Source organism: Giraffa tippelskirchi, chromosome 6 (assembly GCF_054371585.1).
Source record: "Giraffa tippelskirchi isolate mGirTip1 chromosome 6, T2T-mGirTip1v1.2.pri, whole genome shotgun sequence".
Taxonomy (NCBI): Eukaryota; Metazoa; Chordata; class Mammalia; order Artiodactyla; family Giraffidae; genus Giraffa; species Giraffa tippelskirchi.
In genome coordinates, this window is record NC_137280.1 from 133,829,090 (window position 1) to 133,853,196 (window position 24,107).

Below are 24,107 nucleotides of genomic sequence, written 5' to 3' on the forward strand. Positions count from 1 at the left end.
TAGACTCCGGGAGTTGGTGATGGACAGAGAGGCCTGGCGTGCTGCGATTCATGGGGTCGCAAAGAGTCGGACACGACTGAGCGACTGAACTGAACCGATCTGATCCCACAGTTAGTTCTTAACAGTCCCGCCACTGCCTCCAATATAGTTCCGTCAGCTAAACCTACAACCGATTTAAACAGAACCCACAGCACAAAGCGGAGAAGACAATGGCAATCCACTCCAGTACTCTTGCCTGGAAAATTCCATGGACGGAGGAGCCTGGTAGGCTGCAGTCCATGGGGTTGCGAAGAGTCGGACACGACGGAGCGACTTCACTTTCACTTTTCATTTTCATGCATCGGAGAAGGAAATGGCAACCCACTCCAGTGTTCTTGCCTGGAGAATCTCAGGGATGGCAGAGCCTGGTGGGCTGCCATCTATGGGGTCGCACCGAGTCGGACATGGCTGAAGCGACTTAGCAGCAGAAGCAGCACAGCACAAAAACTGTTATTTTATCCAAAAAAATTATTATGGCTTTTACATTCTAGTCCCTAGCATACTCTTGTTTTTTATGCTAGAAGAAAGTTTTTCTTACTAGTGAACTAATTTAACTTTCTTTTATGCCAGGTCTTGGGAGGGAAATTCTGAGGGAGTTCTGAGAAGAGGCACCTTACCTGGCCTGTGCCTTGGAGTATGTCTCAGCCCACCACTGCGCCCCCAGTGGGTATGTGATCAGAGACAGAGAGGCATGGCCTCAACTCAGTGATTCTTAAGCTGCCTTGTAAGCCAATAGCCCCGAGATAGTGAGAAAGCTGAGGCCTCCAGTCACCCAGTGGCTATGGTCCCATAGCTCCAGCCAATGGAGTTCTGGTTCTGGCTTTTCCCCTGTGCAGCCTTGCTCTAGTTCCAATATCACTTAACTTGGCTGTGTGATCTCAAGCACATTACTTACATTACTGGGACTCAGTTTCCTCATCTATAAAATGGACTGGATGGTGTCTGCCTTTCTTTATTCGGTTGGGCAGGATCAATGAGATGGTGGTAGAGTGCATGGCATAAAAGAGAGGTTCACCAAAGGTTGTGATTATCATGGGCCACAGGTTACCGAGTTCTCCTTGGTACTCAGGCAGAGGTGGGTGCTGAGGAGGGCAGGAACCCCCTTGCTGCATGGGAGGTGAAGTGGGACCGTCACCAAGTTCCCGCCAAGGCCAAGAGCCAAGTCTGACCGAAGGGTCCAGTCTCAGCCACAGCCCAGAGCTTCCTGGGTGATCAGTCAGGGGTGGGGAGTTGGGGGCCAGACTTCCTGCCTCTCATCCCTGTCTCTGTGCCTTCCTCTGAGCCCCACACCAGATTGGTGGATTTATTTCATGCGCCTCTATATTTAATAAGCAGGGCTGTGATGAGGTTTGGTGACCTCAGGGCCCAAATGGACTGTCTGCTGGCATCAGCCGTGCTTGAGTCATTTCCCAGGGATGCGCGCCGGGCAGGTTTCCAGGAGCTGAATTTACCCTCTGATTCTCTGCTTTCCTTTTCTCTCCTCCCCATCCCCCAGCTCCATTTTAGAGTTTCCAACTTCCTTGGCTTTAGGAGGTCATGGACCAAGTTAGAAAGCAACATAGTTGTTCCTTTGGCAGGCCTCTCTGCACCCCTGCCTCAGCAGAGGCTCAGGCTCCATGTTGGGAGAGACCCCAGAGCCTCAGGACAATGACCCCCAGGCTCCTGCCTGGCTGGGGACTCCCATGGGTGTGTGCACGTTGAGGATGCAGGCTCAGTGGCCTAACTGCCCTGAGAGATGCAGGCAGAAAGTGGGGATGCAGAGGAGAGACAAGTAGGGGCAATCAGGGCAGGCTCCATGGGGGAAGTTGTATGTGAATTGACCATTTATTTATTTATTATTTTGTTTTTGGCTGCACTGGGTCTTTGTTGTTGCCCACAGCCTTTCTCTAGCAGCAGTGAGCAGTGGTGGCGTCTCTTGTTACAGAGCACATGCTCAATGGTTGTGGCTCATGGGGTTAGTTGCTCCGAGACATGTGGAATCTTCCCAGACCAGGGATGGAACCTGTATCCCCTGCATTGTCAGGTGGATTCTTAATCACTGGACCACTAGGGAAGTCGGCATTGGCCTTTTAAGGATGGGTATATGATCAATGAAAATAAAAACCTTCAAAGAGTAAAGAAAGACATAACATAGAAAGCATATTCTCTGACACCCCTTATCCCCAATCAACTCCTTATTCCTTATTCCCGAAACCCACCCCCCAACTCCTGGTGCTTTCTTTTGTGTCCTTCTGGCAATAATCTGATCTTCCCTGGTGGCTCAGCTGATAATCTATGAACCATCTGTCCATCTTCCCACCCATGCATCATTTAAAAAAATAAACATGATCATATAATGTTAACTTCCCCTTTTCTCTTAACTGCCCAGCTTGGCAACCTTCCCATAGCAGTGCGCATGGGGATTGGTGGCTCTGACTCATGGCATGAGAACACTGCTGGTCCTTGCAGGTGGCTGGAAGGGCATGGGCAAGATGAGAAACCCCACAGTGTGTATGAAAAGCTGTGGCAGGGGAATGAAGGAGCAATAATCTGAGTGGTTAGGAACCCAAGCTGACCTTTGAATTCAGATGATCTGGGGATGAATCCCAGTTCCAGTGCTTTCTTAGCTGTGTGACCCTGGGCCAGTTTCTTTACCTCTCTGAGTTTTAGTTTCCCCATCTTCCCAATGGAGCTAATACAACCTACCTTTGAGATGTTTGGGGACTTTCACTTACAGCTCACAGAGGTACCCAATCAACAAGACTAGCTGCTTGTTTTTGCTGTCGTCAAGGTGGTGCGTCAGACGGGGCAGGGGGCAGCTAAGCCCTGACAGGTAGGGCCAGGTGCGTAGTGGGTGTTTCAGGAGTGATATGTGGAGAGAGGATCTGATCGATCTGAAGCTTAAAATAGCCTGGAAGTGCAAAAACAACAATAAATAAATGGGTTCCGGATGCTTTTAAATCTTGGCATTTCCTGATCTCAGCTCAGCTGGTCCAGACAGCTTCATCAGCATTTACTGCCGAGGCCGGCGGCGCACACCTCCCCTGGCCATAGCCCAAAGCTGCTTTCAAGAAAATCAGATCTAGAAACGTTTGGATCTCTGGCTCCCGTCCTGCAGGTCAGGGGTGGAGGCTGAGGACTAGGCAGCCCTGGGGTTTGTCCCATGTGTGTATAGAGAATTAAGGCCTAGGGAAATATGTGAGGGGTAAGTTGGGACTTTCTAGGACTGGGTAGGGCGGTGAGATGGTTGCCAGAGAACGGAGTTGTTCATTTATTCTCGGTGTTTATTAAACACTTATTGTGTGCCGGGTGCCAGGGATACATTGTGGTGGTGGTTTGGTTGCTAAGTCGTGTCCAACTCTTTCAATACTATGGACTGTAGCCCATCAGGCTCCTCTGTCCGTGGGGTTTCCCAGGCAAGGATAATGCCGTGGGTTGCCATTCCCTTCTCCAGGGGATCTTCCCAACCCGGGGATCACACCCAGGTCTCCTGCATTGCAGGTGGATTCTTTACCAACTGAGCCACCAGGGAAGCCCAAGGATACCTTGATGAGCAATAATAACATGCCCATGCAAGTAAATGTTTAATTACCAACTATGATAAGCTCTGAAGGCTCAGGACCTCCAGAAGGCCAGGCTCCTTCTGCAGTCTGCGTGGCTCAAGGAAAGCTTCCTCAGGAGGTCAAGAGTGGAGTGAACATACAAGATAACTAGACAAAGCATCTGTGTGTGGGATTGTGTTCCAGGCAGAGGGAATAGCACATGCAAAGGTCTTATGGGAGAGAGATCCTGGCAAGTGCTAGTGTTGGAGAGAAGGTCAGTGGGGCTGAAAGTTGGGTGGACGGTGGGTTAATGCCAGGAAATGATTTTGGACAGGTAGAGAGAAACCAGATCATGCAGAATGTTAAAGGCCTCCTGAAGAGTTTGAGTCTTTATCCGGGAGAAATTGGGAATAAGCAAGGTTTTAAACAGGGTCCAGTACAGTCGGATCTGCAACTTGAAAGAACTTGACTATGGCTGCCCCCTGCCCAGCAGCCTGGAGGGGGCTGGAGTAGAAGCAGGAAGCCATGGCTGCCAGTAAGTTGTGAGTTGATAGTGGTTGGACTGGGTCAGTCTGAGCTGGAAGGGTTAGCACAGTGATGGGGTACAGAGGAAGTTCTGGAATCCCAAAGGGCTGCATCTGTTCCAGCAGTTGCTTCAGGTCTCCTGTGTAATAATCTCAGGAATGACTGTTATCTTTTTAGCACTTACAGTGCACCTGACATAATGCAAGCCCTTCTCATTAAATCCTCATAAGATCCCTATGGCTATTATTACCACCCCCTGTTTTACTGAGGCCCAGAGAGTTTAAATCACTCAGCCAAAAATCACACAGCTCAGCCCCCCCGTTGTCCAGCTCCTCTGGGCTGACCGACCCTTGGATCGTGTCCTCCAGCCAAGTTTAACCCTTCTCGGGGCTCAGCCCGAGCCCCTGCTTCTGCCTGGTTGCTCCAGTGACCCTTGGCATTGTGCCCACTCTGGCCACAAGAACTAGTTCAGAGCTGGGCTGGAGGGGCCGTGTGTGACCTGAGGGGACACAGCCCTGTGGCCCTTGCCCCTCCATCCTCGGCCCTTTATCCTGTGATGTGAGCTGAAATCGCTGTGTCTCTGGGTTTCACATGTCCCCTGCCTCTTGGGGATTCAGATGGTCTTTGCTGCTTGTTTTTGTTTTGCTTCTTCATTTCCTCTGCCCTCCTCCTTTCTCCCTTTGCTCCCACCCTGTCCCCATCTGTTGCTGCCCCACGGGGGTCTTTTCCTCGCCTCCCAGATGTTGCAAGCAGGACTTGGAATGGAAGCAGAGGCTTTCTTCCTTCCGGCCTTTCAGGAAGGAAAGGAACTAGCAATTTTGGCAGCTGTTACCTGCTGGGCACTAGGCTAGACTGTTGGCATGCGTGATCTAACATAACGCTCAGAGCAGTCCTGTGAGGTGTACACATTGTTATCTCTACTCCACAGATGCAGACGCTGGGGCTCGGAGGATTTAGGTGCTGAACTGAAGGTCACATGTTACAACTGGTCTTCCGATTTAAAATTTTTTTGCTTCCCACACTTTAATGTGCCCATGAATCAACCTAGGGATCTTATTAAAATGCAGGTTCTGATTCAGAAGGTGTTAGGCTTCAGCATGAGATTCTGTAGAACTGAACCAGCTCCAGGCCTGGGTAATGCTGCTGGTCCATGGACCTCACTTTGAGTAGCAGAGTGAAGAGCTAGCAGATCTTCCACGTGCCCTCTCACAATGCCATTGCAGACGCACCCCATGTGATGCCTCCTGCAGTGGTCATCACCTCCATCTCCTCCACCTCTCCCCCTTGTTTGGAATTGCCAATGGGGCAGCTAAGGCTTTCCTACCTTGTCCAGGACATCATAGGCTGACCCTGCATGTCCCAAAGCCCAGCTGACTGACCATGGTCTTCAAGCCTAGCCAGTTTTAAAATATAGGGAAACGGAGGCTCAGAGAAGTGGAGGGACTCGTCCAAGGTCCCATACCACTCAAGCAGAGAGTTCAAGGCTGCTGCTCCTAATCAGTGATATTTTTGCTTCAACTGAGTCAGAGGTCTGGGAGTTCTAGTCCTGTTCCTCTCTTAAACTTGCTCCGTGACTTTGGGCAAGTTACTTCCCCTCTCTGAACCTCAGCTTCCCCATCAGAAAAAATGGCTTAACCTCTGCCCTATGGTAAGGGTCAGATGGGAGAATGTCTAGTTTACAGGCGTAAAGGATTTTTATGAGCCCCGAGACTGCTAATCCTGGCAGGGTGGGAGGAGCCCGGTAAGTCAGAGAGGTGGGCTTCCATGGCAGGAACTTCACTCCCTGAAAGACCTCACACTGTTCAGTCTTGGAGAACCCCCAGTTCCAGCCTGTTTCCCTGCAGGCTGGTTGGTAACCAGGAATTGTCAGATGGTGCCCCTTTCCTAGCTCTGGTGCCTCTTATTCCACCGTGAGGGCCCTGGCTCTGGTTGGGAAACCAGTGGTGTTATCACCCTGTGGACCGCCTCCCTGTTACTTAAGAAGAACGGAATGGAAAGGTATGATTTACTTGACAAAGATTCACTTTACACACCCAGTGAACACACTTCCACATGAGACAGGTTCACCTGTGGCTGGAGAGAGCCAGTGCCTTGGGCCTGGGGGATGTGAGTGAGTGGGCGCTCGCTGACCACGTGACCAGGGAGGGCCTGCTGGGGCCAGAGAGAGTCTGTTTCCCACCAGTTTTATCTGGGAGCCATGGATCTGGGTTTCTCATCATCTGACCTCTGTGAAATGTATTTCCTTAAGGGAATAAATGGATGTAGAAGGACACCACCCCCACCCCCACCCCCCAACCCCCGCCCCCAGGAAAGGCGGGTGCATGAGAGGGAGGCCTTGCAGGACTCATAGCATCATGAGGCACAGCTGCCTGAACTGACCTGGGAAACCGGAGCTCTGCTCCCGGGGCCTACCTCCACCCATCCCACAAAGATCTAGTGAGCACCTTCTCTGTGCCTGACACTGTCCCAGGCACCGGGGTTCAACAGAGGACAAGCCTGGACCTCTGTTCTCCTGCGGCTGGTATTCTGGAGGGGACAGACAGTCCCTGGGTTTATGCTGTGCATAACACACAGGGATGTGATCCATAGTGGGTTAGGGGTTGGGGAAGGCCTCTCACTGAGACCCAATGCTGGATAAGTAACCTGGGACCAGGCAGGACAGACATGTCACAGGTGGAGAGCCCAAGCTGAGAGAGTTTCACTCCAGGAGAATAAGAAGGCCTCTGTGTCCGCAGCACGGGAAGGGCAAGAGGGCCCAAGATTTGGTGCGAGAGGAGGCAGGCCCAGGCAGCGCCAGGCCTCAGGCTGGTGAGGACTTTGGGTTTTTGTCAAGGGTGGTGACAAGTCGGGGAAGCCTCTTACAAATGCAGGAGGGTAAGCAACAGCCCCTAGTCTCAGCTGTGCCTGCAGCTCCCTGGGGATGGTGGGTGAGCCCCAGCTTTGGCGGTATTTTCTGTGGTCTGCACAGCACCTTCTTACCTGGGCTTCCCGAGCCCATAAAGACTCTCCAACATTTACATTCTGCTTTGCAAAGTCATGTTACCTCCCTGAGTCTTAGCTTCTTCATCTGTGCCATGGGGAAATACCCACTTACCTACATGGAAAGTGACTTCTTAGTCTGAGATTTCAGATGAACCTGGTAAAGCCTTTAAATTGCCGACAAAATAGCATATGTGAATAATAGGTATGAGTGTGTGGGTATGGGGAAGTATAAAATTCACGTGCAAAACATAATGTCATCGTATTTCTAATATGAAAGAAAGAAACAGAAATTTGGCTTCTTGTGTATTTGGTTTTTGCCAAGCTTATAATGTTGAATTCACTCAGGTTAAATAGGAGTATGATGTGTTGCCACTGTGTAGTTTTTAGTTAATAAAAATGGAAAACCTAATTAATTAGCTCCCTCACCATCCCTCCCACTTCAAAGCCCAGGGCGCTGGCGGGCTGCGGGGGTGGAGAGCATGCAGGGGGTTCCCCAGGGAGCCCAGCGTGGGAACCACAGGACCAGATGGGCTGTGAGGCCCCTCCCGGCTCCCACACTGTGCAGCAGCCCCAGCAGGGGCAGTTGTGAGCTGTGCATTGCTGAGTCATCTCTCCCTCGGCGGACTGTGTGTATTGGCTGACAAGCCGAGGCTTCTGTGTTGGTGGCTGAGCCGTGGCCTGGGTTCTTGGGAAGTTGACTTCACCCTCTGCCCGTTGGGCTGGGTGATCCTCAGCTATTCTCTGCTCCTCCAACTCACCCCGTGGTCTCCTCTCTGCTTGAACCTCCGGGAGCCGGCCACCTTGGGGCTGCCCTTCCAGAGTGGGAGTGATGCTCCCTGGCACGACAGCACAGCCGCAGTGAGCCCCGGGCAGCGTCGGGGCTGGAGATGTGAGCCGGCACCTTGCTGGCCCGATGGGTGTGACATTTCCTCAAATGCCACGAAGGGGCTGCCTGACCTTCACTCTCATGCCAAGCCGCTCTTTCTGCCTCTTTCTGGGTTATTTATAACAGTGTGAACAGGCAGAAAGGCTTCTCAGCTGAGCTCTGGCCCAGCTCCCCCCGGGTCTCCTGCCAGCCACGGCAAGGGACACATAAATAGAAGCAAAGAACGTGGACCCTGTAGGACCCCAGAGAACTCCTCCAGAAGGAGTGGGCCAGGCGCTTTTATTTTAGGTCTCTGGGACTTTTAGCATTTATTTTAATTTTATTGTGGTAAAATATGCATAAGATAATATTGGCCATTTTTAAGTGTACAATTCAGTGGCATTAAGTACATTCACGATTTTGTACAGACAGCACCACTATCCATTTCCAGGCGTTTCTTCATCCTTCTCGCATCTCAGGATAGCTGACACATGCCAGTCCCTCCTCCCCTGCTCTTGAGCCTACTCTGATTTTGAGGGAACTCCAGAAAATGTGATGGGGAAGGAAAGCAATCCTGCAGTCTGATCAGGGAGTTGGGGGGTCGCCCGTTTCAGCTGCGAGGAGTGGGTGCTTTCCCAGGGCTCACTTGTAGCCCTTCTGCCTCCTTCCCGTCCAGTAAAGCAATCAGAATGGGAGGGAAGGTCCTGCTTAGAAAACCTATTTGACAAACTTCACTCCTCTCTTTATGAATCAGGCAAGTTTGTTGCAACTCACCTCAAAGCTGAATGCTGCTCACCATTGTCATGGACCATTTAGGACCTTTGATAAAAATGTAGTAACAGAACTCAACTCATTAGGATTATGGGGGATTACAGTGAGGCAAAGGAGACACTTGGCTCAGGCACAAAATTTGAGATGACAGAAAGTTCAGTAATCAAGATAAGTCATATTTTAATGCAACACTTTAAATATGTTGCAATAGTTAATGTGTTAGTTAATTTGTTAATAGTCGATGCCAAAATATCCATTTTGAATATAATAATACCACATCTTTAAAGGCAGGAAGACTACCTTGCAGAGCCAAATAGTCTGAAGCAAAAGGAAAAGTCAGTACCACTGACCTTGTTTTTATTTAGAGTTTTGATATTTTGCTCATCCTGGATTGGGGGGCGGGCATTAATTTTAATTATTTCCACAATATTGCATCAAATATGACCTGTCTTGATTGCTGGATGTTTGGTGCCTGAGGTTGGTACCTCCCGCACCTCAGCCTAATCCCAGCCCTGATTCTACCTTCCAGTGTCTGTGCCCTCCTGTGACAGAGGACCCAGAGGACCCCCTCCCTCCCAGGTCCCCAGACCTCAAGCCCTTGTATGCCAGGGCCTTTCAACCACTGCCAAGGGTGGCATTTGATCCTTGCCATCTATTTTTGTGCCTGCCCTTCAGTGACTGATAACGTGTTGCTCTGGGTAGAAGTGATGTGTTGAAATGGTGAGTGTCAATGTCAGGTGGCTTATGTGATCGTGTATCTTCATTCTTGACCTCCCAAAGGGGCCTGGAACCAGGGAAGAAAAGGAGTCCCTGGTGCTTTCGCCCTCACAGAGTGGGACAAAAATCCTTATTGGGTAACTGAGGCTGCCAGGCACTTAGGCCTCGTCTCGAGACTGTATGGAAAAGATGTCCAGGTTGCATTCTCTTGCTCTTGTGTACCACCCTTTACAGTTTACAGGGTGCTTCCACATGGCTCTCACTTTGTTTATTGAGCAGCCACTACATTCTAGTCATTCTGCTAGGTGCTGGGGAAACAGTGGGGTACAAGCTTCTGCTCAGATGGAACTCCTAGCTGGGGAACGTGATGTATGCAAGTAGACACGTGAATAACTGGGAAGAGTTCTAGAGAGGGGCGCTGCTGATGGTTACACAACAGTGTGAATATACTTAATGCCACCGCATTGCCCAGTTAAAAATGGTTAAAATGTAAAGTTTTATATTATGTATATTTTACTACAATTAAAAAAAAAAATACCGGCAAAGGTAGTGGGGGGACATCAGAGAGTGAAAGTGCTAATTGAGGAACTTGGAGCAGGTGATGGGAGAGAGATGGACAGCCACTTCAGGATACAGTGGTCAGCAAGGCTCGTCTCAGAGGGACACTTAATCTGGGCTGCGGCTGATAAGAAAGGACCAGCTGTGCGCAGATGAAAGCGAGGGAAGGCTTCCCAGGCCGAGGGAGATGCTGGCACAAAGGCCCCAGGGTGGAAACTCAAGCCACACAACCGTACTGTGTTGCAGGCTGGTCCCTGGAGATGTAAAGAGGCTAGGGGACGCCCTGCAACTAGCAGGTGATGAGCCAGGGCCAGCTCTGCTTCAACCAGTCTTAAGGACAGGTGGATACCTGCACGCACTTTGCAGTTTACAAAGCGCTTTTCCTGCCGCTCTCCTTTGAATTCAAGAGGCCCTTGAATTCAAGTGCAGAAAATTGATAACAATTGTAGGGGAACACAGTGTGCGAATGGCACTGTCCCTGGAACACCCTCACTCACTCATTCATTCATGTCACAGAGTATACTTTACACTTTTAAAATAAACAAAACACCACCTTTCCAAGCCAGAGGCAGCCTGTGCCAGCTGGTAGGTGCCAGGATGGGTTGTGGGGCACTGATGGCATCCTCTGAGAACTTGGTGCCAGCTACCTGCCAGGACATCCAGGAGCTGCTCCACCCCAGGTCACCTCACTCGGGCACAGCTCTCAGAGATCTTAGGGATCTCAGTTGGCAAAGGGGCTGCTGGAAGGCAACAGGGAGGAAGAAAGGATATGACTAAGAAAACACCTATCCCAGAAGACTTTCTGCCTCGTGTCCTTATCTGCAAAATAAGAGTCTTCTGTCTCTGGAAGTGTTTCCCTAGGCTCCTCCAGTGCCTAAAGCCCCAGTTCTGGGAGTCCATTGTAGGGATTAATTTCCTGTGCTAGGGAGGCTGCAATCCATGTATAATAATCACCTTATCTGATAAAGGTGGGAACTACAGCTGGGGGTTGGAGGGGTAGGTGGAGGGCCAGAGAGGGGAATTCCTCAGACAAAGTCAGTAAAAGCACAAAACCATAAAACCTAATACCTACTGTGGTTGTTTAATGAAGCCATATGGCATGCACATTCATTATTGCCAGTCTTTGCACTGGGACTGCTTGTGCTTCTGGCACTGAAATCCCAAGCTCTCTCTCCTGCCTAGTCCACACCCACGCTGCCAGGGCTCCTATTTCCAGACTGGGGATGCACTCAGTTGGATTAAGAATTTAGACTCCCGTCAAGCAATCTAAGTGCAGAGTTCTTCAGATTCTTGCCAGTGTCTTCCTAATCTTCTACTATTAATTCACCCACACATAATTTGACAGCAGGGTTTTGTGTGTGTGTGTTGTTGTTTTTTTTTAGGAAAAAAAAAAAAACAGCTCAACTTTATTGACTCCTTCCATAGCCTTCAATTTAGTTTCCATTGCAGTCTCTTCTCTTATCCTCATATTGTCTCTTGATGAACCATTTCATTAAAGTTTGTAATTATCAGAATTCCTTGGTGGTCCAGTGATTAGGACTGCACACTTCCACTGCTGTGGGCCTGAGTTTGACCCCCCAGCTGGGGAACTGCAAGCTGTGCAGTGTGGCCAAATAAACAAATATTTTAAAAAAATAATAAAATTTGCAGTGATTGGAATTCCCTGGTGGTCCAGTGGTTAGGACTCTGCACTTTCACTGCAGAGGGCATGTGTTTGATCCCTGGTCTGGGAACTAGGATCCCGCATGCCCCATGGCACAGCAAAAACAAAAAAGCTTGTAATTATAGTTGTGTTTGGGAGAAAACACAACCGACATTGAATAAACAACCCAGCCACTGGAGGCTGGTGTGTAGATGACCTGGAGGGTTGTTTCTGAGACACTGGGGCACCGTGGGCCTTAGTAATGTGATGTTGTTACAGGAGGGGATGAAGAGTGTGGATTAACCTGGCCTGTTGCTTAGGGAAGCGTCTGTTGTATCAGAGGCCTGACAGGGCCTGATTAGGATTAGGTTTGATGGCAAGTAACAGAAAACTGCCCAAAATGATGAAAACTTTGACGAGCTTCAAGCTAACTGCTCCCTCACGTCCTAAAGTGACTGACCCAGGGCCGATTGGCGCTTCAAAATATCAGGGACCCCACCTCCTCCATCCTGTTCACCTGTCTACAAATCAGAGCTGCCTTCTCAAGGTCACTGGTAACTAACTTGTCGTCCTCCCTGGTTGTCTGGGTCTGGCCTGGCCTTGTAGCCCAGTTCTGACCCCTGGACCTGTTTTGCTCTTTGGGCTGGAGGATCCACTCCCACCAGATCTGGTGATCTTCCGTCAAATCACCTTACACTAAGCCCTGAGTGGGCAGCTGTGTAGCTGGGGGTTGGGACCTGGTTGAAAAGGGCTGAGCATCACTGAGTTTGCGCTCGGCAGGCCTGGGACTGACACTTTTGTGTGGAAAGGGCCTCCATGATGTTTTGAGACACTTAGCTTTGAGCATCTTGGTAAAAGATCCTTTCAATGGTCTGATTTATCTTTAAGCTCAGAATGTTTTTTTCTTTTAGGCTGGGCTCAGAGCTCCTGCATTTTCTACTTATTCTTCCTGGAGCTTAATTTTGTGTCTATGACTCCTGAGTCTTATTTCAGAGGAGGCTGGTAGTATTTCTTTGTGGTCTAAAAATCAATTACTCTTCCTACTATTCTCCTGGAAGCATCTTTAGGAGTTTTGTACTAATTTGGAAGACAGTGGGAAGATTAGATTTTTTTCTTTTGGTTGTAAGAGAGATGAATCAATTATAACTTTTTCATTGATAGATGATAAACTCCAGCTGGTACCTAATCTGAAGAGGGAACTTATTCACTCACATATTTGTGAAAAACCGGGACTAGACTGGCTTCAGGCACAGCTGGATCCAAGTGTTTACATTGTTTTCTCAGGAATACATCTCTCTTTGCTTCTCTCTCTGCATTCCCTGTGCTGGCTTCATTCTCAGGCAGAAGCAAAAATGGCTCTCAGTGTCTCCAGATTTCATTCAAGCAGCTGGGCACCCTTGTCCAAATGCTCCAGCACATTCCTGGTGTTCACCCTGAACCACCGCTGTGAACCAGTTGCGGTGGTCACTGGATGAAACCCTTTAAATTGGCCAGACTATACTCACCTGGACCGACTGGGTTGGGAGGAGGGATGATGTCCCCAGGGAAGATCAGTGGGCTGCCATCATTAGGAAGGGGAATGGGTGGGAGGCCAGCCAAATAGCAGAGTTGAGAGGAGAAAAAGGAAAACATCTTTATAGTGAAATGACTCTGTGGGGACTTCATGTATACTTACTTACCTCCTTTCCTAGAAGGCAAATAGAGGCACAGGCTCATAGGTCTAGACCAGGCTGGGTCTAATGGGTTGCAGTGGCCATGAAGGTCCCTTGTTGCAAATGCTTGGGGCTCATTGGGAAGTAGAGCCGTGTTTGATTAGTGGTGTCTGTCATAGTTAGGGAGGCAGGAAAGGTGAGCCCAGTGCTAGATACCTGCGCCCCTCATAGATCTCATGCCCATCATTTGAAAGGGAAAGCTTGCCTGAGACCACCAAATACAACTTTGTCAGTGAAGAAGGCTCCAAGCTGGCAATAGGGCGGTAGTTAGGGCATCCAAGATGGCGGTCAAGAAGTGTGTAAGGCCCAGAGAGAGCCAGTGTGGTCTGTCTGTTAGGGCAAGATCATCCTCCAAGGGAAACCACGAGCCAGGGTAACACTGGAGTGGGGGCTGGTGCAGACTGAAGGAACATAGGATTGAGGGCATCAGCAGGTTTAGGACTGAGGGGATGGGTCAGGAGACAAGTTCTTGAAGCACTGACCCTCTGAGAGGCCCCGCTCTCCATCAGTGCGGTGGGAACATTGACCACTGCCTACCTTCCTGCCTCTTGGGAAGGTATCAGTGAGGCTATAGCTGTGAATGCTACTTGAATGTCAACTGTAAGTGCTGTATCTGTGACCACCATTCACTGGGTATCTGACACATGCCAGACCTGAGTCTGACCTGTGTTGTTTTATCTTTGTAAGGACACTGTGAAGTAGGATTCTTTCATTATCCCCAGTTTGTCGATAGAAACTAAGGCTGCAAAATTTAGGTCCTGACCTGAAAGGATGAGTGTTAGTAACCGAGCCAGGCTTAGCCCTTTGTCCTTCTTGTCTGGGCCTCTTTCTATGTTAATACAGACCTTCCTTCTGTACCTTTGTTTCCCCCTGCATAAATTTCATTTATTTATTTTGCCTTCATCCCAAAGTCTATGTGGATCACAGAAACTAGATAAGTACAAAATTGTATCAACCACTTGAGCACAATGGGTCCTTAGGCTCTGTATGTTTGACATTTTCTTTTCCAGAGGGGACAGTGAGAAACAAAGAGAGGAGGCGACCCACTGAAGGATGCATAGTGACTGTGGGCAGACCCAGAACCCAGATTCTGTTAGTGCAGCTGCCCCTCCCCTTCTCCTGCTTCCTTCCACCCAGTATAACTCAGAATGTGCTCTGGGCCAGGCGCGCTAAGCTAGGCGATTTGCTGATTGTAGTCAGGAAAGTAGAGCCACCAATTTTTCCTGCAGATGCATTCTTTCTTAAGCAGGGAATCGATTTCCGACAAGATGCACAAGCTTCCAATGAAGGCACTTATGTGAACCTGGACGAAGCACCATCAATCCATTGCCAGGGGTGTTTATCTCCCTGGCTTGGGGCAGCCACAGCCTGCTTAGTTATGGGGTGTGATGTTGCTGGAGGAATGGGAGGATGATGCAGCAGCCAGAGGTGTTCCTGCCACAGTGGTGTAAGCAGACTTGTGGTGGGGACCACAGGGGCTGTGTGCCTGGGGCCAGCGCACAACACAGCACGTGTGGCCCCAGGACTGTCCCTGCTCAGCTACAGACTAACCCTGTGACTTGGGTTTTTCTCAGACTTTTCCCAAAGCTCTGTCTCCCCATCCATAAATGGGAATGCATGCGTGTATGCTCAGCTGCTAAGTCGTGTCCGACTCTTTGCAACCCCAAGGACTGTAGCCTGCCGGACTCCTCTGTCCACGGGATTCTCCAGGCAAGAGTACTGGAGTGGATTGCCATTTCCTCCTCCAGGGGATCTTCCTGAGCCAGGAATCGAACCTGCATCTCCTGTGGCTCCTGCATTGGTAGGAGGATTCTTTACCACTGTGCCACCAGGAAAGCCCATAAATGGGAGGAAATGGTTTTAAAAGTTTCTTCTCACCTTCAGAAGCAGGATGTCAGACAATGGCACAGCCTGTGTAGGGAGCCAGGAGACCCAGGTTTGGAATCTCAGCTTTACGTTTCTGGGACCCTGGGTGCTAAGGGTTGAACTGCATCCTCCATTCGAAGATATGTTGGACTCCTAATCCCCATTATCTCAAAATTCGACCTTATCTGGAGATAGGTTCTCTAGTACAGAGGTCATTGAGTTAAAATGAGGTCATCACAGTGGGCCTAATCTAGGGAAATTTGGACACAGAGCCTGGCATGTGTAGGAGGAAGATGATGGGGAGAGAGACACAGGGAGAAGACGCCATCCACTCACCAACAAGAGAGGCCTCGGAAGGCGCCAACCCTGCCAGCATGTTGATCTCAGGCTTCCGGCCTCCAGAATGCGGAGGAAAAATATTCCTGTTGTTTGAGCTACGCAGTTTGTGGTGCTCTCTTACGGCAGCCCTGGCAGACCAATACAGGTGACAAGGGGACAGTGACACCTGCCATGCAGTGTTGTTAGAGGCATCCAATGAGAGAATGCAGATGAAGCCCTTGGCCTGACCCACGGTGTACAGAAAGCACTCAGAGCGGCTTAGCCTGTGCTCTGACGCCCCTGCCCCCCACCATTCTGTGAGTGGGGCCTACAGGAGCCGGCTGCTTTAGAGGCCCTTTAGGTCACCTGAGGCACCCCTCCAAAAGGCTCTCTAAATATGGAGAGGGCCAGAAAAAATCACTATTAACGCAACGCTTAATGGTTTTTAGCTAGAGAGTGGCCTTAGCCCTAATCGACAAGGCTGCGAAGCTGAGGTTTCTTTATTTTTATGTCCTAGGTACACTTTGAGTGTGTCGAGCTGCTCTGTAAATCAATAAGTGCAGTGGTCATGGCCACTTGATGGCATTTTGTAAAGTCAGTGGCATGGCTTTCATAGGAAGGATACTCATTGATTGACCCTGAGCTAATGCATTATCCTCCTTGGGCCTCAGTTTCCATATGTGCCAAGTGAAGGCGGGTCAGAAGTTCTTAACTCTGTCTACTAAGGCCTAGAGGTTAAGTCTGAATTCCTTGCACACACATGCGTTGTGCACAGATACCATATCTGGTTCTGAAAGGGGTCTCCCAAATTGTCCACAGTGACCTGCATGGACAACCTCTTGGGGCGTCTGGTTCCTTGCTGGTCTGGAATTCTGGAACTCTGATTTAAAAATTGTTTATAAGATTCAAGAGGCAAGTCTTACAGAGGTGGCTGCTCTGAGTTACTAGGATGGGCTGATTCTGGAATATATAAAGAAAGAGCTCCCCAGAGAGCTTATAGGTGGGGGCTTTGCTGGCCAGCAAGGTGCTGGTTGCCCAGCATCTTTGTGTCTCTGCTTTTGGCCTTTCCTCCTGCTCCCCAGGCCCTCAGTGCTGTTCTCCCAGCCCTCTCGCCTGAGTCTCTACTGGATACTAGTCAGCCTAGCCCATCTGCTTGCTTCTACACTGGCCCCACGCCCACCACGTGCATGTTTGTGTGCTAAGTCACCTCGGTTGTGTCCGAATCTTTGCAACCTTATGGACTGTAGCCCGCCAGGCTCCTCTGTCCATGGGGATTGTCCAGGCAAGAATACTGGAGTGGGTTACCATGTCTCCCTCCAGGATGTCTTCCAACCCTGGGATCGAACCCACATCTCTCATGTCACCTGCATTGGCAGGCGGGTTCTTTACCACTAGTGCCACCACTCTCATCACACTTGGCATAAGACCCAAATCCATCCAGTTCCTACCTGAGCTGGCCTCCACTGCCTCTCTGAAGGCATCCTCTCCCTCCCCCTACTCCAGGGCTGAGCTGCAGCCTCACTGGCCTGTGGTCAGTGCCCGACGCTCTAGACTTGGTCCCTATCTGGATCTCTGCCTGAAACCTTCTCCACATCTTCAACTGCCTGGCTCCTCCTTCATGTCTCAAACCAGACGTTGGCTTCTCCAGAAAGCCTTTGGTCAACCCCATCTAAGTAGGTTCCCCTCCCTCTCTTGTCCTCCATCAGTGCACCTGGTTTGTTTCCATTGTGGCACTAACACAATCTGTAATGAAATATGTATGTATTTTCTTTTCCCACTGAGATAACAAATCACGAAGGAAAGCATTGAGTCTTATACATCACAGGGCCTGCCTCATAGTAGCATTTAATAAATGTTTGCAAGCCCCCGCTATCATGCATGGCTCATTTAAATACTGACAAAGCCAAGTGCGAGTGAGGGCATGGAACAATAGGAACTTCCATATAGCCTATGGGAGTGTGCAGTGGCACAACCACTTTGGAGAGCAGTTCTGTAGGTTTTATCAAGTTGCACCGACGCTTTGGAGAAGGGAATAGCAATCTACTCCAGTACTCTTGCCTGGAGAATTCCACGGATGAGGAGCCTGGCGGGCTACAGTCCATAGGGTTGCAAAGAGTCGTACACAGCTGAGCACGCGCACACACACACTTACCATATGACCGAGCAATTCTACTCCTAGATATTCACCCGAGAGAGAAAATTGTATGATGTACGAGTCTTTATCACCCAAAGACTTGTACACAATACTGTAGGCTTGTTCATCACAGCCCCAAACTGAAAACAAACCAAACGTCCATTTAGAACAGGCAAGATCACTGTACCCCCATGAGCCAACTCAGTAGGGGAGGAGGAGGCAGCCCCAGGAGGTGGCTGAGAATCCTCACCGAGTGACACAGGGCTTAATTCTCATGAGTGTTGCACACATGTGGCTTGGAGGAAGACCGGGCAGATAGAGGGCAGGCCTGGTTGGGAGTGTCCCTGGAGTTGCACTCTCTGGGCACGTGCTACCTGGCCTGAAAGCAGGGACTGGTCGCTTGCGAGAACCAGCCTGGCTGCTGCCCGGGTGTACAGGATTCTTGCAAAATGCCAATTAAGACATTTGACCCAAATTCGGATAAAAGCCTTTTTCCTGTGTCAAGTTGAGCTAATAATATACATTTATTCATAATTTATGAGGCCTAGTAAGTGGTAACAATTAAGGAAAAGGCCTGGATAAAATCTATTTCTCTTCAGTGTCACGCAGGCCTGTTTCTGTTCTCAAAGGAGGTTCCACCCACCTCTGCCTGCCATGAAACTCTGCTGTTTTATATTATTTTTTAAAATTTGTAACCATTCCTGCTTGCTACCATTTATTGAGCACTTACCAAGCCAAGTTATAGCATTGCCTCATTTAATATTAACTGTATGAGACAAGCGTTATTGTCCCATTTTACAGATGAGATAGTTGAGCTTCAAAGAGGTGAAGGGACTTGCCCAAGATGTCACAGCTGGTGCATGCGGATTGTGATTCATAGACGCTGGACCCCAGCGCCTATGGTATCCTGTTTCTGTGTCAGCCTCCCCTACCTCAGGCTGTTTCTGAATCTGCAAGGCAGCCCTTCTATTGGTACCTGTTTTTTTGTTTGTTTGTTTGTTTGTTTTTTAATTTCTTGATTGCTCCCAGTGGCATGCAGGATCTTAATTCCCTGACCAGGGATTGAACCCATATCCCTTGCATTGGAAGCTTGGAGTCTTAACCACTGGATCCCCAGGGAAGTCCCTTGGTAGCTGTTAAATCTGGGAGACCAGGGTGTGAAAGTGATCACTTTCTGAGTCTGTTGTCTGGGTTAGGCCTGAGAATTTGCATTGTTTCCATCAGGTTCCCAGGTGGTGCTGCCCCTGCTGGTCCTGGACCACACTCTGAGAAGCACTGGTTCAGTCGGTGCTGTTACCAGGTCCTTCCTGACTCTCTTCTACCCCACCCACCACTTATAGCCTTCTAGACCTCCTATGTATTGGCACTGTATTCTCATATATGTTATCATGAACAGTGTATGGCTTGAGTCTGTCTCATTTGTTTTACACATGTGGGATAGTATTTTACCTGCCAATGTTCTGCAGTTTAGATTTAACATGATGTGGAGAACATACATAATACCCTCATTCTTTTCAACAGCACTGTAATATTCCATGATATAGATGGTTATAGGTTTACTTACCTATTGTCTGCTGATGGGTGATCTTCTACCCTTTTAAACATGACAGTTATTTCTGGGAACCTGGGTGAATGTTTTTCTAGAACGCAGCAATCACTCAATGATGTCAGTTCTTGCTTTTTGTTGTTTCATTATTCATATAGAAGGATTGTTGCCTTCTAGAAATCTCCTTTCAAATGGGAACAGTTATAGAAAGGAGTAGATCTCTATTTACAGATTGTAATCAAGTTTTCAACCAAACATTTCTGGGAAGAGAAAAGAGGCCCTATGTGGGCAGGGCTTTGAGGGATGTATAGGAGTATGGAGGAGGAGGGAAGATATAGCAGGCAGGGGCATTTGTAATGCTAGGTCCTGACCTACCTCCTGATAGGTTCAACAGTTGCAAGAGGATGAGGTAGATCTTTTCATTTCTTGGTCACTTGGCAAAATCAGGCCCTAGACAAATGCAGCCAAGGGTTCAGACTGGCAGCATCCTGAGTAGGAGGGTCCTTTCTTGGGTCTAGCCAGGCTCAGCTCTGACCCACCTCCTTCCTACCTGTCTCCTCAGGGTGGGGGATCTGGGGAGGAGCAACTCTGCGCTGACTTTCCTGAGCTCGACCTCTCCCAGCTGGATGCCAGCGACTTTGACTCAGCCACCTGCTTTGAGGAGCTGCAGTGGTGCCCGGAGAACACCGAAACCGACCCCAGCGAGTACAGCCCTGATGACTCGGAGCTCTTCCAGGTATGCCCTCCGAACCTCACCACCGTCTGCCTCACCATGCCTCTCTCTGCCCCTGAAAGCCTGGCTCTGCCCTGAGTCACCTTCTTCTTCACTTGCTCATGCAAAGAAGTCTCTTCATCCACTACAGCTATTGGGACCCCGTCTTTCGTCCTGGGTCTGCATTTGGTCTTGAGCAGCTCTCGCTCTCTCAGAGGCAGTATTATCGCCTCTGGGAAGTGGAGACTGGGAAGAGCTGCTTTCTCCATGCCCCTAGTCAGAACCGAGTCTCTCTGTGAGCCAGAGTGAGTTCCTCCCTTCCTTGAATGATCCCACTGAACTCTCATTCCCACTCTCTGAAGCAAGTGAGATTATCTCCCCATTTTACAGACAAGGAAACTGATGCTTGGAGAACTTTAGTTACATGCCTAGGGCGATTTGCCTTTTCAGTAGCTGAACTAGATTGAAACCCAGTTTGCCTGCCTCCTAAGCCAGAGCTTTAGAACCATGCTGATGCCATAATGACTGACACCATAATGGGAATGACTCTGTGGCAGGACTGTCCCTGCGTGTGTATATTCACTGATTTAATTTTATTAACAACTCTCAGATAGGAGTATATTTATCTCCATATTTCCATTGGTGCCTAGAGGTTATTTATTTATTTGCTTTTTCTTTATTTTCTTTATTTTTTTTTTCAATTTTTAAATTGGAGGATAATTGCTTTACCATGTTGTGTTGATTTCTGCCATACAACAATGCAAATCAGTCATAATTATATATATATCCTCTCCTTGAGCCTCCCTCCCCTCCCATAGAGGGTCTTTAAAAAGAACCAATGCCAAGAACTGCAGTGCATATCTATGCCTCTTCCCCTGTGAGCCCCAGTTTTGGAGGTATGTTTCCTTTAAGAAGGCCTCTAATGTGGGATAATGTGATGTCTGGGATTTGCTTCAGAATAAAGCAATCCCTGCATGCATTTGCATGTGTGGGCGTGTGGCATGGAGAGTAATAGGTAAAATAAGATTGGCCACATTGAAGCTGGATAATGAGTACATTTGGAGTTATTATTCTTCCCTTGAAATATGCTCCTCTATAAACATTGGAGGAAGAATGCGTATCTTCCTGTGCCTGTCTGACAATATAATAATAATAATAGCAATAACAATAACAACAATAATAACATACCATATGCCAAGTCAGTGTGCCATGAGCATCATCTCAAATAGTTCTCCTGACAAATTGTATCATTCCTTCTAGAAATGTTTATGGAGCTCCCTATGTGTGTCAGACACTGCATTCAACAGTGGACTCTACGGTCTAGAGGGAAGACTGACCCTAGATCAGGTAATACATAGACAAACAGTGGTCACTAGGGACATGGGCACAATAAGAATAAACCTGGGATGAGAAGAGTGTCTGAAGAAACTGGGTGGTTAGGAAAGTCTTTTCTAAGAGGAGATGCTTCAACTGAAGGAGGAGAAAGAGGAGCCTCATGATGATCCCAGAGCCAGGAAGCAGGAAAGCTTGCTGTGTTGGGGACTGAAGGGCTGGAGGGCAGTAGCTAAAGGGAAAGTGTCAGGAAATAGTTGGGGGGTGGGGATGGGCTAGGCAGGGGCCAGATTATGCATGCTCTTCTCGGTCATGTTAGTGAAAGTGATAGCTGCTCAGCTGTGTCCGACTTTTTGCAACCCCATTGTCTGTAACCTACCAGGCTCCTATGTCCATTGAATTCTCCAGGCAAGAAGACTGGAGTGGGTTGCCATGCCCTTCTCCATGGGAACTTCCTGACCCAGGGATAGAATCTGGGATTCCTGCATTGCAAGCAAATTCTTTACCATTTGAGCCACCAAGGAAGGAGTTGGATTTTCCTCAAGATTATTCTAACCTATCAGTGAAAAACTATCAGTAATCCATTTTACAGATGAGAAAAGTGATGCTCAGAGAGGTTAAGTAACTTGCCCAAGGCCACACAGTTAGGAAGCAGTCAGTGTGTTTACTCTAATGCAGGAACCCAACCCCCTCGCTGTTGTATAACCTCTCTGCCAACCCTGTGAGGATCAGCAGGACTGGGCTCTGGTTCTGGCTCCTTCCAGCACCTCCATTCTTTCTCACAACAATGGGGTAAACTACGCTCTGCTATTCCCTCCCTCAGAGCAGGGCCAACTTCCAGGAAACAGTTTCAGGTTATAGAAAACTGATGAGCGAGAGGGATTTGGATGCTCCCTAAAGACTATCGCTGATAGCTCAGTTGGTAAAGAATCTGCCTGCAGTGCAGGAGACCCTGGTTTGATTCCTGGGTTGGGAAGATCCGCTGGAGAAGGGATAGGCTACCCACTCCAGTGTTCTTGGGATTCCCTGTGGCTCAACTGGTAAAGAATCCGCCTGCAACGAGAGAGACCTGGGTTGGGAAGATCCCCTGGAGAAGGGAAAGGCCACCCACTCCAGTGTTCTGGCCTAGAGAATTCCATGGACTGTATAGTCCATGGGGTCGCAAAGAGTTGGACACAACTGAGCGACTTTCACTTAGCAACTTAAAGACCATCACCACCTAAACTGTACAGGCCCCACCTACTCAGAGACTGGCCAGACCCACTAGTAAGCTCCTGCCAGGAGCCTACTATGTGCATGAAATGGCCTCAGACATAAGTCAACCTGGTGTGGACCTTGGGCTCTTTGCACAGCAAGGAAGGCAGAAGAATCTTCAGAGATGGTCAGGACTGTGGCAGAACTCTGCATAACCTGCCTCTCTCCCCTTCACGCCCTGCATTCCATAACCTGCGCCACCCACCACACTCAGGTGCCCCTCTTACGTGATCAGTGCCTGATTCCTCCCCGATCCCCTCTTCACCCCTGGAGCTTGGGGGCTGATACAGCACTGTAAATTGTCATGGTCCCAGGCTGTGCACAGAGACCAGCACTTTCTTTGGGCTTAAAAGAATATTTATATGAATACATCTTTCAACACCCAGCTCTCATGTTAGCTCTTCCTAAGGCAAGTGGTCAGTCACTTCCTCTCTGGGCTCCCATCCTGTGCGTGCATGTGACTTTCAGAATTCAAGCTCCTTGAGGACAAGCAGTATTTTGTTCTTCTGTGAGGCCCTGGCACATTGAATTGAAAAGATTCAGTCATAGGTGTTGAATGAAGAAACTGATTGCAGTGTTTTCTTTCCTGCCAAGGACCAGACATGACCCATTCCGAAGTCCTTGAGCTGGAATTCAGAGCCCAGAGGTTCTAATACGCTCCTGCCACTGACTGGACAGAGTCCTCATTTGACCAGTGGCAGTCGTATAGCCACGCTGCCTTGTATCAGAGCCATGTTCTCACAAGTCAGGTGACACCATTGCTATGGAAACAGACCGGGAGAGTGGAGAACAGCTATCCTTACAAGAGCTGACAACTGCCCCTGGAGGCAGGGACAGTACCTTCTGTTTGTGTGCCCAGAGTACCGGTGCCAGGGCCACAGTAGGCTAAACTTAGTAAACATTTTTGGAGGAAGCAGGCGTTTGGTTCTGTCTCCATGTGCTGTGTGACTTGGGCTATCAGCTCCTCCCTGTTGGGCCTCAGTTTCCCTGGGTGAGAAATGAGAAAACAGCACGGATTAGATCAGCAGTCCTTAATCTGTTGTAGGGAGAGAGCCAGTGGGTCCTTTTAGACTTGGATGACATCTGTGGACCTACTCCCAGAAAAAAGGAAGGGAAACTGACTTCCTAGGTTTCCTGCACCGCAGTGAACGGGGGACGATCTTGTTCTTCTGGCCCTGGGAGCCTGAACTCTGTTCTGTTGTCATTCCCTCAAGCCCCTCTAGGTGCTCAGAGTGAAGGTTCTCCCTCTGGTTTCTTGAAGGTTCCTTTTTCTCCAGCCTCAGAGTGCTCAGGAAGGTTGGGGGTGGGGCCGAGCCTATTAATATCCCTTCCTCAGCTGATTAACTCTCCATTAATTTGCACTCCGTTTCTAAGCAGAGCTGGGAGAGCTGAGCTAATGGGCCTAGGAAGAGGAGAGGGGCGGCGTGGCTCCCTGTGATGTATTATCCTAGGGTGCAGGTGGGACCATGCCGAGGGCAGGGCCGGACTTTCTTCCCAGCAGGGGTCAGGACCCCCAGTCCTGCCTGGCTGTTCCGAGCTGGAGCTGCCGAGGGAGGGCTGAGGACCGAGTGGGAAGGCCTTCTGTTAGTCATTTTGTTTTTGCCTAACCTGCT

General features: G+C 49.2%; 1 protein-coding gene across 13 annotated transcripts in view; it reads left to right on the forward strand.

The window, feature by feature from the left end:
* PPARGC1B (PPARG coactivator 1 beta) overlaps positions 1-24,107 on the forward strand; it is a 155,124-nt gene that overhangs the window by 106,906 nt on the left and 24,111 nt on the right. For 8 of the 13 annotated variants that reach the window (XR_014055518.1, XM_081495740.1, XM_081495741.1 and 5 more), the window contains 2 exons: positions 19,759-19,932; positions 21,169-21,255. Coding sequence is in view for 7 of the 13 variants with exons in the window: in XM_081495740.1 (XP_081351866.1) it covers positions 19,759-19,932; positions 21,169-21,255 (261 nt within the window). In the remaining 6 variants the exon portion in view is untranslated. The remainder of the gene's footprint in view (positions 1-19,758; positions 19,933-21,168; positions 21,256-24,107) is intronic. The other 5 variants (XR_014055519.1, XM_081495744.1, XM_081495745.1 and 2 more) reach the window with 1 other exon arrangement.